General features: G+C 40.0%; 1 protein-coding gene across 1 annotated transcript in view; it reads right to left on the reverse strand.

Moving 5' to 3' along the window:
* Positions 1–16,363, reverse strand: part of TCF4 (transcription factor 4) — a gene marked incomplete at its 3' end in the record, with an annotated part of 53,433 nt that overhangs the window by 12,792 nt on the left and 24,278 nt on the right. Inside the window, exon 4 of the mRNA XM_064735889.1 lies at positions 15,155–15,251. Within this exon, the coding sequence (XP_064591959.1) occupies positions 15,155–15,251 (97 nt within the window). The remainder of the gene's footprint in view (positions 1–15,154; positions 15,252–16,363) is intronic.

The raw sequence follows: 16,363 nt of genomic DNA on the forward strand, positions 1-16,363 counted from the left end.
CTGCTCCCATTATTATTGATTATTGATGATTTTATTCTGTTCCCATTATTAATTACTGATTATTAATTATTGATTATTGATTCTTTTATTCTGCTCCCATTATTAATTATTGATTATTGATGATTTTATTCCGTTCCCATTATTAATTATTGATTATTAAATATTATTTTATTCCGTTCCCATTATTGGTTATTGATGATTTTATTCTGTTCCCATTATTAATTATTCATGATTAATTATTGGTTATTGATTCTTTTATTCTGTTTCCAATATCCCAATGTTTACCTCTGGAATTCATAAATAAAATTGATTATTGAATATTGATTATTGATTATTGGGGATTATTTTGGGGGATTTTTTGGGATTTTTTTGGGATTTTTTTGGGGATTTTTTGGGGGGATTTTTTTGGGATTTTTTGGGGGATTTTTTAGGGATTTTTGAGGGATTTTTTGGGGATTTTTTAGGGATTTTTAGGATTTTTTTTAGGGATTTTTTGGGGATTTTTTGGGGATTTTTTAGGATTTTTTGGGGATTTTTTAGGGATTTTTCAGGGATTTTTCAGGGATTTTTTGGGGATTTTTTAGGGATATTTTGGGGATTTTTTGGGATTTTTGGGGGGATTTTTGGGGGATTTATTTGGGAATTTTTGGGAGATTTTTTTAGGATTTTTTAGGGATTTTTTGGGGGATTTTTTGGGATTTTTTTGGGATTTTTTAGGGACTTTTTGGGGTTATTTTTTAGGATTATTTAGGGATTTTTTGGGATTTTTTTGGGATTTTTTGGGGATTTTTTGGGGATTTTTTTGGGATTTTTTTGGAATTTTTTGGGGATTTTTTTGGGGATTTTAGGGGGATTTTTTTGGGATTTTTTAGGAAATTTTTGGAGATTTTTAGGGGGATTTTTGGGCATTTTTTAGGGATTTTTATGGGATTTTTTGGGGTTATTTTTTGGGATTTTTCTGTGATTTTTAAAGGATTTTTTGGGGTTTTTTTCGGGATATTTTTGGGGATTTTTAAGGGAATTTTTTGGGGATTTTTTGGGATATTTTTTGGGGATTTTAGGAAATTTTTTTAGGAGATTTTTATGGGATTTTTTGAGATTTTTTTTTATATTTTTGGGGGATTTTTTGGGATTTTTTGCGATTTCTTTTTAGGATTGTTTTGGGATTTTTGGAGATTTTTGGTATATTTTGGGGGGATTTTTTGGGGGATTTTTAGGCGGATTTTTCTGATATTTTTGGGGATTTTTTAGGGATTTTTTTGGGATTTTTCAGGGGATTTTTTGGGAATATTTTAGGGATTTTTTTGGGATTTTTTAGGCATTTTTTGGGAGATTTTTTTGGGATTTTTTTGGGATTTTTTGGGGATTTTTCTGATATATTGGGGGGATTTTTTGGGATTTTTTAGGATTTTTTAGGAGATTTTTGGAGATTTTTTGGGGATTTTTAAGGGATTTTTTTGGGATTTTTTGGGGATTTTTGGGGGGATTTTTTAGGAATTTTCGGGATTTTTTGGGGGGATTTTTTGGGATTTTTCTTCCTTTTTTAAGGGATTTTTTGTTCATTTTTGGGGGGATTTTTTGGGGATTTTTTTGGATTTTTTTTTTATTTTTTTAGGGATTTTTTAGGAATTTTTTAGGAATTTTTTTCCAATTTATTCCCAATTTCCCCCCACACCGAGTTCACCCCTCTCCCCCTCTTTCCACATCTGCTCCTTTTTATTTTCATTTTAATTTTTATTTTGATTTTTATTTGATTTTCCCTTTTTGGCACCGTCCCCATTCCCCGCCATCAATCCCCATTAATTACACCCTCGTCAGCCAAAGCTGCGCATGTTAATGAGCCCTCATTTGCATACGGCGCTTTGTTACCATGTCATTAATTATTACATTTTATGATGATGAATGCAGCTGGCGTGCATTAATTAGCAGCCAAAAAATCATTAAAATAAATAAATAAAAACCCAAAAAATTCAATTTATTTCCCCCTAAAACTTTTAATTTTTTATTTATAATTTTTTATTTTTATTTATAATTTTTTATTGTGAATTTTTTAATTTTTTTTATATTTTTTTTAGGGATTTTTTGCGGATTAATTAACGCCAGGCTTAATTAACAACGTGATGTCATCGGTTTTAATTAAGGATTGGATCGGGGACAAGAAAATTCCTCGTTGCTGTAAAAGTCCCAAAAAATTCCAAATAAATCAATTTATTTTTATAGATTTTATAAGTTTATATCATAATAAATTAGATATTTGCATAATATTTTTATATATTTTTTAAGTTTGGAAATTTCCAAATAAATCAATTTATTTTTATATATTTTATAAAAATAAAATCAAATAAATTCATAGAAATTAATAAATAAATTAATATAAATTTATATCAGATTAATTTGCAATAAGGTGTGTATTAGGTGTTTATAAATAAATTTATTTTTTATATATTTTATTTATTTATATCATATTAAATTATATATTTGCATAATATTTGTATATATTTTATACATATGGAAATTTCCAAATAAATCAATTTATTTTTATAGATTTTATAAAAATAAAATCAAATAAATTAATATAAGTTAATCAATAAATTAATATAAATTTATATCAGATTAATTTGCAATAAGGGGTGTATTAGGTGTTTATAAATCAATTTATTTTTATATATTTTATACGTTTATATCATAATAAATTATATATTTGCATAATATTTTTATATATTTTTTAAGTTTGGAAATTTCCAAATAAATCAATTTATTTTTATCTATTTTATACGGTTGGAAATTTCCAAATAAATCAATTTATTTTTATCTATTTTATAAAAAATAAAATCAAATAAATTAATATAAGTTAATCAATAAATTAATATAAATTTATATCAGATTAATTTGCAATAAGGGGTATATTAGGTGTTTATAAATTAATTTATTTTGATAGATTTTATTTATTTATATCATATTAAATTATATATTTGCATAATATTTTTATATATTTTTTAAGTTTGGAAATTTCCAAATAAATCAATTTATTTTTATCTATTTTATACGGTTGGAAATTTCCAAATAAATCAATATAATTTTATATATTTTTTAAGTTTGGAAATTTCCAAATAAATAAATATATTTTTATATATTTTATAAAAAATAAAATAAAATAAATTAATATAAATTCATAAATAAATTAATATAAATTTATATCAGATTAATTGATATATTTGCATAAAAGGTGTATATTAGGTGTTTATAAATAAATTTATTTTTTATGTATTTTATACGTTTGGAAATTTCCAAATAAATAAATATATTTTTTATATATTTTATATATAAATATATATAAATATATATATAAATATATATATAAATATATATAAATATATATATATAAATATATAAATATATAAATATATAAATATATATAAATATATGAATATAAATATATATAAATATATATAAATATATATAAATATATAAATATATATAAATATATGAATATAAATATATAAATATAAATATAAATATAAATATAAATATAAATATAAATATAATAAAAATATAAATTTAAATTTAAATCTAAATTTAAATTTAAATATAAATATAAATATAAATATAAATGCTTGGCTATTTACAAATATTAAAATGAATATAAATTTCTATAATACAGAAAAATATATATTTATTTTATATATTAAATCTACTTGGCTTTTTTGCAAATACTAAAATAAATTTTATAAATTGTGTTAAAATATATTTATATTTATATTCATATTCATATTTATATTTATATTTATTTTAATATTTATATTTATATTTACATTATATATTATAATATTTACGCTTGGTTTTTGCAAATATTAAAATAGAAATTTATTTAATTATATATTATATATATATAATTTTTATAGTTATATTTATAATTATAATTAATTATAATATATTTATAATTATAATTCAATCCTATATTAAATAGAATTTCTCCATCAGGTTTGAAATGTATGAAAATTTAAATTTACATAGAATTTATGAATTACATGAATATGCAACAGGTTATTATTTTTATTCAAATTATTCACATTATTCTGCCTCAAATTCTATTTTTTATGCTTATATTTTTATTTTGTATATATCTATCCATAGTAATATATATAATTAATGTGTATTTTATATGGGTTTATATTTATTTTATTTGGTTTTATTTGTATTTATGGTTTTATTTGTATTTTATATGGTTTTATTTCTATTTTATATGGGTATATTTATATTTTATATGGTTTTATTTATATTTTATATGGTTTTTATTTGAATTTTATATGGGTATATTTATATTTTATATTGTTTTATTTATATTTTATATGGTTTTATTTGTATTTTATATGGTTTTATTTATATTTTATATGGTTTTATTTATATTTTATATGGTTTTATTTGTATTTTATATGGTTCTATCCATACTTTATATGGTTATATATTTATTTTATATGGTTTTATTTGTATTTTTTAATATATATATCCATATATTAATATTTGTATCTATAGGGAATTTATACAATCATATATTGATTTTTTACGGGTGTATTTCTATATATTTATATAGAAATTTTATATGGTTAAATAGGAATTTTATACATTTATATTTATATTTTATATGGTTATTTATGTATTTTATATAGTGATATATTTATTTTATATAGATATATTTGTATTTTATAAAGTTATATATTGATTTTATATTATTATATTTGTATTTTCTATATATATCCATATATTAATATTTGTATACATGGTTATATTTCTATTTTCTATGATTATATTTGTATTTTATCAGGTTATATATTTATTTTATATAGTTATATTTGTATTTTATAAGGTTATAAATTCATTTTCTATGGTTATATTTTTATTTTTTATATATATATATTTGTATATATGGTTATATATGGATTTTTTATGGTTTTATTTGTATTTTGTATTTATGTATAATTTATTTATTTATATTTATATTTCATATATTTGTATATATGGTTATATTTGTATTTTATATGATTTTATATATACATATTATGATTATATTTTTATTTTTTATATATGTATATTTATATATATACTTATATTTGAATATTTTATACATGTATATTTATATATTTTTATTTTATTTTATTTTATATATATATATTATGATTATATTTTTATTTTTTATATACGTATATTTGTATATATGCTTATATTTGTATTTTATATGATTTTATATATAATTATATTTTTATTTATATATATATTTGTATATATGCTTATATTTGTATTTTATATGATTTTATATATATATTATATGATTATATTTTTATTTTTTATATATGTATATTTGTATATATGCTTATATTTGAATATTATATATATTTATATATATATATTTTATATATTTATTTTTTATATGATTTTATATATGTATATTATGATTATATTTTTATTTTTTATATATTTATATATATGCATATATTTGAATATTTTATATATGTATCCACCTATCCATATTTGTATATTTGAATATTTTATCCATGTATCCCTATTTGTATATATGTTTATATTTGAATATTTTATCCATCTATCCCTATTTCTATCTATGCTAATATTTAAATAAAATCCATATTTCCATATATTCTTATATTCCTATTTTCTTCCTTTTTATTCCCCTTCCCATCCTTTCCTTTTCTCATTCCCGAACCATTAAAAATCCGCTTTTTTTCCATTAAAAATTCGATTTTTTCCCATTAAAAACTCGATTTTTTCCCATTAAAAACCCGATTTTTTTCATTCCAAAACCGGGATTTTTTTATTGAAAAACGTGATTTTTTATTTTTAAAAAATTACAGTTGAAATTAAATAGAAATAAAAAATGAAAATATAAAAATTAAAGAATAAAAAGGGATAATATAAATGTTTGGTGGCAGCAGATGGGCCCATTCCACATGAGCGGGCCGATCAATCACAGCTGAAGGGCCCAGGTGCGGCACAGCCGATGCCAACGCGTGCCCATGTCACAGGCTGGCACACACGGGGGTGTGTGCCCGCAACAATGCCAGCCTGGATCCCATAAACCCACCCTGGTACCCACAGACCCACCCTGGCACCCACAGACCCACCCTGGCACCCACAGCCCATCGTGCCCATTGCACAGGCTGGCACACACGGGGGTGTTGTGGGCAACAATGCCAGCCTGGATCCTATAAACCCTCCTTGGGATCCTATAAACCCACCCTGGTACCCACAGACCCACCCTGGTACCCACAGACCCACCCTGGCACCCACAGCCCATCGTGCCCATTGCACAGGCTGGCACACACGGGGGTGCCAGTGCCCACCCCAATGCCAGCCTGGATCCTATAAACCCACCTTGTGATCCTATAAACCCACCCTGGTACCCACAGACCCACCCTGGCACCCACAGCCCATCGTGCCCATTTCACAGGCTGGCACACACAGGGGTGCCGCCAGTGCCCGCCCCGATGCCAGCCTGGTATGGATCCCCTTGTACCATATAAACCCACCCTGGTACCCCACAGCCCATCGTGCCCATTGCACAGGCTGGCACACACAGGGTGCCAGTGCCCACCCCCATGCCAGCCTGGATCCTATAAACCCACCCTGGTACCCACAGACCCACCCTGGTACCCCACAGCCCATCGTGCCCATGTCACAGGCTGGCACACACGGGGTGCCAGTGCCCGCAACAATGCCAGCCTGGGTCCTATAAACCCACCCTGGGATCCTATAAACCCACCCTGGTACCCACAGACCCACCCTGGCACCCACAGACCCACCCTGGTACCCCTACAGCCCATCGTGCCCATGTCACAGGCTGGCACACACAGGGGTGCCAGTGCCCACCCCCATGCCAGCCTGGTATGGGTCCCTCTGGATCCTATAAACCCACCCTGGTACCCACAGACCCACCCTGGCACCCACAGACCCACCCTGGCATCCTACAGACCATCGTGCCCATTGCACAGGCTGGCACCGCCAGTGCCCACCCCAACGCCAGCCTGGTATGGATCCCTCTGGATCCCATAGACCCACCCTGGCATCCCACAGACCCACCCTGGTACCCACAGCCCATCCCAGCTCTGGCACACAAGGGGTGCCACCAGTGCCCACCCCAATGCCAGCCTGGGTATGGGTCCCTCTGGATCCTATAAACCCACCCTGGTACCCACAGACCCACCCTGGTACCCACAGACCATCGTGCCCATTGCACAGGCTGGCACACACGGGGGTGTTGTGGGCACCAATGCCAGCCTGGATCCTATAAACCCACCCTGGGATCCTATAAACCCACCCTGGTACCCACAGACCCACCCTGGTACCCACAGCCCATCGTGCCCATTGCACAGGCTGGCACACACGGGGTGCCAGTGCCCACCCCCATGCCAGCCTGGATCCTATAAACCCACCCTGGCATCCTATAAACCCACCCTGGTACCCACAGACCCACCCTGGTACCCACAGACCCACCCTGGCACCCACAGCCCATCGTGCCCATTGCACAGGCTGGCACACACGGGGGTGTGTGCCCGCAACAATGCCAGCCTGGTATGGATCCCTCTGGATCCCATAAACCCACCCTGGTACCCACAGACCCACCCTGGCACCCCACAGCCCATCGTGCCCATTGCACAGGCTGGCACACACGGGGGTGCCACCAGTGCCCACCCCGATGCCAGCCTGGACCCACTGCACGGAGATGCCATCCCTGTGCTGGTTGGCATCCTATAAACCCACCCTGGGATCCCATAGACCCACCCTGGTACCCACAGACCAGCGTGCCCATTGCACAGGCTGGCACACACGGGGACAATCCCTGTGCCCACTCAGGGACAATCCCTGTGCCCATTGGGGACAATCCCTGTGCCCCACTGGGGACAATCCCTGTGCCCATTGAGGACAATCCCTGTGCCCATTGGGGACAATCCCTGTGCCCATGGGGGACAATCCCTGTGCCCACTGGGGACAATCCCTGTGCCCTCATTGGGGACAATCCCTGTGCCCACTGGGGACAATCCCTGTGCCCGTTGGTGACAATCCCTGTGCCAATCCCTGTGCCCATTGGGGACAATCCCTGTGCCCATGGGGGACAATCCCTGTGCCCCATTGAGGACAATCCCTGTGCCCCATTGGGGACAATCCCGGTGCCCTCACTGGGGACAATCCCTGTGCCCATTGGGGACAATCCCTGTGCCAACTGGAGACAATCCCTGTGCCCCCACTGGGGACAATCCCTGTGCCCATGGGGGACAATCCCTGTGCCCACTGTGGACAATCCCTGTGCCAATCCCTGTGCCAACTGGGGACAATCCCTGTGCCCATTGGGGACAATCCCTGTGCCCATTGGGGACAATCCCTGTGCCAATCCCTGTGCCCATTGGGGACAATCCCTGTGCCCACTGGGGACAATCCCTGTGCCCATTGGGGACAATCCCTGTGCCCATTGGGGACAATCCCTGTGCCAATCCCTGTGCCCATTGGGGACAATCCCTGTGCCCACTGGGGACAATCCCTGTGCCAATCCCTGTGCCCATTGGGGACAATCCCTGTGCCAATCCCTGTGCCCATTGAGGACAATCCCTGTGCCAACTGGGGACAATCCCTGTGCCAATCCCTGTGCCCATTGGGGACAATCCCTGTGCCCACTGGGGACAATCCCTGTGCCCGTTGGTGACAATCCCTGTGCCAATCCCTGTGCCCATTGGGGACAATCCCTGTGCCCATTGCTGACAATCCCTGTGCCCTCATTGGGCACAATCCCTGTGCCAATCCCTGTGCCCATTGAGGACAATCCCTGTGCCCTCATTGGGGACAATGGTGCCCCATTGAGGACAATCCCTGTGCCAATCCCTGTGCCAACTGGGGACAATCCCTGTGCCCTCATTGGGGACAATCCCTGTGCCCATTGGGGACAATCCCTGTGCCAATCCCTGTGCCCATTGAGGACAATCCCTGTGCCCATTGGGGACAATCCCTGTGCCCATTGGGGACAATCCCTGTGCCAATCCCTGTGCCCATTGGGGACAATCCCTGTGCCCCATTCTGCCATCCCACAATCCCAATTCCTCCATTTCAATTCCATGAATTTCCCCTCTAAAATTTGAATTTTCTCTGCATTTTCCCCTTGCAATAATTCTCATTTTTCCATCCCAGTCTGATTCCAACCCCTCCTCTTTTCCCAGCTTTATTTCCCCATCCAAGCCGCCCCTAAAAGTTGATTTTATTTATCCAACCTCCTCCTTTAACTCCACAGGCCCGGCCTGTGAAAATTCTGCTTCATTAAATCCCCTTTTTTGTGGGCCCTTAACGAGGAGCACAACAACCCCTTTGTTTTTGGTGCCCGCCGGAGCGTGAGTGCCCATGGAAATGCCCCCCTCGTTCCCACTTTGGAGGTTTTGTTCCCTGCATTTTCCCACATGCCCGTTTGCCAGCTGCCGTGCAAATCCTGAAAAATCCCAAACCGCCGATTTCTTAATTTAATTTACGTTTTGCTTTGTGCTGCTTTTTTCATCGTGGCTTTCAAGGCCTTGCTATTGGAAGGGATTTTTGTGCTGGAGGTGGAAATTGGAGGCTGGAAATTATGGGCAGGATCCCAAAATTATAGGCAGGAATTTGGGATTTTGGGCAGGAGTTTGGGATTGTGGGCAGGAGTTTGGGATTATGGGCAGGATCCCAAAATTATGGGCAGGAATTTGGGATTGTGGGCAGGAGTTTGGGATTATGGACAGGATCCCAAAATTATGGGTAAAAGTTTGGGATCATGGAAAGGAGTTTGGGATTTTGGACAGGAGCCCAAAATTATGGGCAGGAGTTTGGGATCATGGGCAGGAGTTTGGGATTGTGGGCAGGAGTTTGGGATTGTGGGCAGGAATTTGGGATTGTGGGCAGGAGTTTGGGGTTGTGGGCAGGAGTTTGGGATTGTGGGCAGGAGCCCAAAATTATGGGCAAGAGTTTGAGATCATGGAAAGGAGTTTGGGATTTTGGGCAGGAATTTGGGGTTGTGGACAGGATCCCAAAATTATAGGCAGGAATTTGGGATTGTGGGCAGGAGTCCAAAATTTTGGGCAGGAGTTTGGGATCATGGAAAGGAGTTTGGGGTTATGGGCAGGATCCCAAAATTATGGGCAGGAATTTGGGATTGTGGGCAGGAGTTTGGGATTGTGGGCAGGATCCCAAATTTTGGGCAGGAATTTGGGGTTGTGGACAGGATCCCAAAATTATAGGCAGGAATTTGGGATCATGGAAAGGAGTTTGGGGTTATGGGCAGGAGTTTGGGATTTTGGGCAGGATCCCAAAATTATGGGCAGGAGTTTGGGATTGTGGGCAGGAGTTTGGGATTGTGGGCAGGAGTTTGGGGTTATGGGCAGGATCCCAAAATTATGGGCAGGAATTTGGGATTGTGGGCAGGAGTTTGGGATTTTGGACAGGATCCCAAAATTATGGGTAAGAGTTTGGGATCATGGGCAGGAGTTTGGGATTTTGGGCAGGAATTTGGGGTTATGGACAGGATCCCAAAATTATGGGTAAGAGTTTGGGATTTTGGGCAGGAGTTTGGGGTTGTGGGCAGGAATTTGGGATTGTGGGCAGGAGTTTGGGATTTTGGGCAGGAATTTGGGATTATGGACAGGATCCCAAAATTATGGGCAGGAGTTTGGGATCATGGAAAGGAGTTTGGGATTTTGGGCAGGAATTTGGGGTTATGGACAGGATCCCAAAATTATGGACAAAAATTTGGGATTGTGGGCAGGAGTTTGGGGTTATGGGCAGGATCCCAAAATTATAGGCAGGAATTTGGGATTTTGGGATTTTGGGCAGGATCCCAAAATTATGGGCAGGATCCCCAAATTTTGGGCAGGAGTTTGGGATTGTGGGCAGGAGTTTGGGATTTTGGGCAGGAGTTTGGGATCATGGAAAGGAGTTTGGGGTTATGGACAGGATCCCAAAATTATAGGCAGGAATTTGGGATTGTGGGCAGGAGTTTGGGGTTATGGACAGGATCCCAAAATTATGGGTAAAAGTTTGGGATCATGGAAAGGAGTTTGGGATCATGGAAATGAGTTTGGGATTGTGGGCAGGAGTTTGGGATTGTGGACAGGATCCCCAAATTTTGGGCAGGAGTTTGGGATTGTGGACAGGAGTTTGGGGTTATGGGCAGGATCCCAAAATTATGGGCAGGAATTTGGGATTGTGGGCAGGAGCCCAAAATTATGGACAGGAATTTGGGATTGTGGGCAGGAGTTTGGGATTGTGGGCAGGATCCCAAAATTATGGGCAGGAGTTTGGGGTTGTGGGCAGGAGTTTGGGGTTGCGGACAGGAGCCCAAAATTATGGGTCAGAGTTTGGGATCATGGAAAGGAGTTTGGGATTGTGGGCAGGAGTTTGGGATTAGGAACAGGATCCCAAAATTATGGCAGGAGTTTGGGATTTTGGGCAGGATCCCAAAATTATGGGCAGGAATAGGGATTATGGACAGGATCCCAAAATTATGGGTAAGAGTTTGGGATCATGGAAAGGAGTTTGGGATTGTGGGCAGGATCCCAAAATTATGGGCAGGAATTTGGGATTTTGGGCAGGAATTTGGGATTTTGGGCAGGAGTTTGGGATTGTGGACAGGATCCCAAAATTATAGGCAGGAGTTTGGGATTGTGGGCAGGAATTTGGGATTGTGGGCAGGATCCCAAAATTATAGGCAGGAGTTTGGGATTGTGGGCAGGATCCCAAAATTTTGGGCAGGAATTTGGGATCATGGAAAGGAGTTTGGGGTTATGGGCAGGAGTTTGGGATTTTGGGCAGGATCCCAAAATTATGGGCAGGAATAGGGATTATGGACAGGATCCCAAAATTATGGGTAAGAGTTTGGGATCATGGAAAGGAATTTGGGATTGTGGGCAGGAGTTTGGGATTTTGGACAGGAGCCCAAAATTACAACAACAAAGTTGCTCCAAAGCCCATCCCTGAAATTCCTGGATAGTTTTGGCCATTCCTCCCCAATTCCCCGTTTTGGTTTTTGCAGCAAAGGTGGTGTGAAAAGGAATTAATGTTCCCACCATGGCAGGCACTAAAAGCAGAAAATCCCAAATCTGCCAGGCTGCCGTGTAATCCCATTTGAGGAAATGTGGAAATCGTGGCTGCAGAGGGTTACAAAAACACCGAGAGGGCTGAGTCACATCCACAGCATGGAAAATTTGATCCCGAATGTTTACAAATTGCAAGCTTTTCATGCTGTGTGGGGTAAACGTCACTAATCTGCAAAAAATTCCAGTTCTGCTGCGGGGATGAAACGGGAAAATCCCGTTAAACATTGAGAAAAGGGTTTGGGGAATATTCAAAAAAAAATAAAAAAAAAGCAGAATTTTCCCACAGGTCACCACGTTGTCTGTGGTGGCACCCAAAGGTTGGGTGGCATCACAGAGCCACGGAGGGGTCACCCCTGGTGTCCCAAAGTTCATTGGCATTGGCATTGGCGTTGATATTGGCATTGATATTGTCACTGCCATTGCCATTGCCATTGCCATTGCCATTGCCATTCCCATGCCCATTGTCACTGTCATTGCCATTCTCACTGCCATTGCCATTGTCATTACTATTGCCATTCATTCCCATTGTCATTGAAATTCCCATTGCCATTGTCACTGCCATTGCCATTGCCATTGCCATTGCCATTGTCATTATCACCACCATTGCCATTCCATCTGCCATTGCCATTGCCATTGCCATTCCCATTGTCACGACCATTGCCATTGCCATTGCCATTGCCATTGTCACCACCATTGCCATGCCCATTCCCATTGCCATTGTCACTGCCATTGCCATTGCCATTCCCATTGCCATTGCCATTGCCATTGTCACTGCCATTGCCATTCCCATTCCCATTGCCACTGCCATTACTATTCCCATTGGCAAGCCCATTGCCATTGCCATTACCATTGTCACCACCATTGCCATGCCCATTCCCATTGCCGTTGCCACTCCCATTCCATTGGCACTGCCATTGCCATTGCCATTCCACTGCCATTCCCATTCCCATGCCCATTGCCATTCCCATGATCACTGTCATTGCCATTGTCATTGTCATTCCCACTGCCATTCCATGCCCATTGCCATTTAAATTCCCATGCTATTGCTGTTGTCACTGCCATTGCCATTGCCATTGGCATTGCCATTCCCACGCCCAGTGTCACTGCCATGCCCATTGCCATTGCCATTCACGTTAACTTTCTATTGCCATTGTTACTGCCATTGCCATTCCAGTGCCATTGTCACCATCACTGCCATTGTCACTGCCATTGCCACTCGCACTGCCATTGCCATTGCCATTCCTGTTCCCATTGCCATTGCCACCATCACTGCCATTCCCATTGCCATTCCTGTTCCCATTGCCATTCCTGTTCCCATTGCCATTGCCACCATCACTGCCATTCCCATTGCCATTCCTGTTCCCATTGCCATTGTCACTCTCAGTGCCATTGTCACTGCCATTGCCATTGCCATAATCACTGCCATTCCCACCGCCATTGCCATTCCATTGCCATTGCCACCATCACTGCCATTCCCATTGCCATTCCTGTTCCCATTGCCATAATCACTGCCATTGCCATTGGCAGTTTACTTTCCATTCCCATGCCCATTGCCATTCCCGTTGCCATTGTCACTCTCAGTGCCATTGTCACTGCCATTGCCATTGCCATAATCACTGCCATTCCTATTCCCATTGCCATTGCCATTGCCACCACCATTGCCACTGCCATTGCCACTGCCATTGCCATTCCCATTTCCATTGCCATTGCCATTGCCACATCCATTGCCACATCCATTGCCATTCCCATTCCCATTGCCATTCCCATTGCCATCCCATTGCCATTCCCATTGCCATTCCCATTGCCATTCCATTGCCATTCCCATTGCCATTCTCATTGCCATTCCCATTGCCACATCCATTGCCATTCCCATTGCCACATCCATTGCCATTCCATTGCCATTCCCATTCCCATTGCCATTCCCATTCCCATTGCCATTCTCATTGCCATTGCCATTCCCATTTCCATTGCCATTCCCATTGCCATTCCCATTGCCACATCCATTCCCATTGCCATTGCCATTGCCATTCCATTGCCATTCTCATTCCCATTGCCACATCCATTGCCATTGCCATTTCCATTGCCATTCCCATTGGCATTGCCATTCCCATTGCCATTCCATTGCCACATCCATTCCCATTGCCATTCCCATTCCCATTGCCATTGCCATTCCCATTCCCATTGCCATTGCCATTCCCATTGCCATTCCCATTGCCATTGTCACTGCCATTGCCATTGCCATTCCCATTGCCATTCCCATTGCCCTACTCATTTCCATTGCCATTCCCATTGCCATTCCATTGCCATTCCATTGCCATTCCCATTCCCATTCTCATTTCCATTCCCATTCCCATTGCCATTCCCATTGCCATTCCCATTCCCATTGCCACATCCATTACCATTCCCATTGCCATTCCCATTGCCCTACTCATTTCCATTGCCATTCCCACACAGCCCCATGATTTCCCAGCCCAGCTCCCCACCCCACCCCCATGAAATCGGATGGATTTGCTGCAGTCCAGCTGTGCTTTGATGGATTCCCTGCAGTGCAGGGACAGTTGGCATTTCCGTGCTTTCCTTGGCTTTCCTTGGATGTGAGGCAGCCACAGCTCCGTGTTTTCCTTGGAATCTTTGAAGGGAAGAGTTTGTTTCGCTCCTGGATGGAGCCTGGCCACTATTCTGACATCATTTATTGACTTTAGCAAACTCTAGCGCGGAATCCCGGCAGCGTTCCAGCTGGAAAAGATCTCCATGGAGATCTCCCTTCCACTCCAACAACATTCCCAATGTTCCCTCACCTTTGGTTTCTCTGCTCCTTTTGGCATTTATTCATTAGGGTTTCAAAACCCATTCTGAGTGTGTCCATCGCGAGATCCAAAACATCAATAAAACATCAGGGAAACGGAGCTAAAATGCTAAATATCACGGCATGGAAAATTGCAACAAATCCCTCAAAAAAAATGAAACTAAGGAATTGATTTTATTCCCAATCCATCGCTCCCAATTCCCCCACCCCATTGAGGGAGGAAATTCCGTGTTCTTACTTTGTATTCTGGAATTGGCAAAGGGAGGAGAGAGATTGTCGTGTGAGCCGAGGTCTCTGCTGGCCATGTGGTCGTAGTGAGTCCCATCTCCATAGTTCTGGCAAGAAACGGGATAAAAACACAATTTTACACCTCAATTGGAAAAATTGCTGCTGCTAAAAAACATCATTTTTCCCCCTGTTGATTGCTTGGAACGTCACATTTCCAAGTTGTGTTCATTAGGAAAAAGAAAAAAGAGAATTCTGACTGGAGATCTGGGTGATGCTCCTGAAATCAGCAAAAAAACAAAAAACGCTTTGGGGAGAGGAGTGGTGGTGCTTAAAAAATGGCAAAAAGGCTGCGGAGGGAGGAGATCTCCCGCTGGGGGAATTGCATTCCGGCAGGAAAAAGCGAGGTCAGGTTGTTTGTGGAATAATTCCTGGCTTTAATGCCCGGCCCCGATTGAGAATTCGCCCGCTCCTTCTGCGGCTCGTGCTCCTTTTCTTTTCCTGTCTCCCCGCTGGCATTCAGGGCTTTGCAGGCAGAAATAATCGGTGTGTGCCAATTGCCCGCTTTCCTTTTCAAAACATTTTTCCCTCGGAAGCAATACAAGTGTCAAGGAGAGGAGGAAAAAAGAAAAAAATAAATAAATAAAATAAAAAAGGGAAATCAAAGTGACAGATGGGAGCTGCCACGACGTCAGGGGAGAAGAAAAGGTGCTGGGATTCCGTCCTCGGAGGCACAACGGGGAAAGCAGAGCTCCGAGGAGGGGATGGAGATCCTCGTTATCCTTTCGGTTAATTAGGGAATTCCAGCACTCAGAATTCCAGAGGGAATTCTGCTGCTGGGCAGGGATTGTGGATGTGGCCGTGCCCAATTCCAGCATTGGGGGATGTAGAAAATTCCAGAGGGAATTCTGCTGCTGGGCAGGGATTGGGATGTGGCCGTGCCCAATTCCAGCACTTGGGGATGTAGAAAATTCCAGAGGGAATTCTGCTGCTGGGCAGGGATTGGGATGTGGCCGTGCCCAATTCCAGCCTAGGAGTAAAATCCAGAGGAATTCTGCTGCTGGGCAGGGATTGGATGTGGCCGTGCCCAATTCCAGCACTCAGGGATGTAGAAAATTCCAGAGGGAATTCTGCTGCTGGGCAGGGATTGGGATGTGGCCGTGCCCAATTCCAGCACTCAGGGATGTCCCAAATCCCATTGGGAATTCTGCTGCTGGGCAGG

Source organism: Zonotrichia leucophrys, chromosome Z (assembly GCF_028769735.1).
Source record: "Zonotrichia leucophrys gambelii isolate GWCS_2022_RI chromosome Z, RI_Zleu_2.0, whole genome shotgun sequence".
Classification (NCBI taxonomy): Eukaryota; Metazoa; Chordata; class Aves; order Passeriformes; family Passerellidae; genus Zonotrichia; species Zonotrichia leucophrys.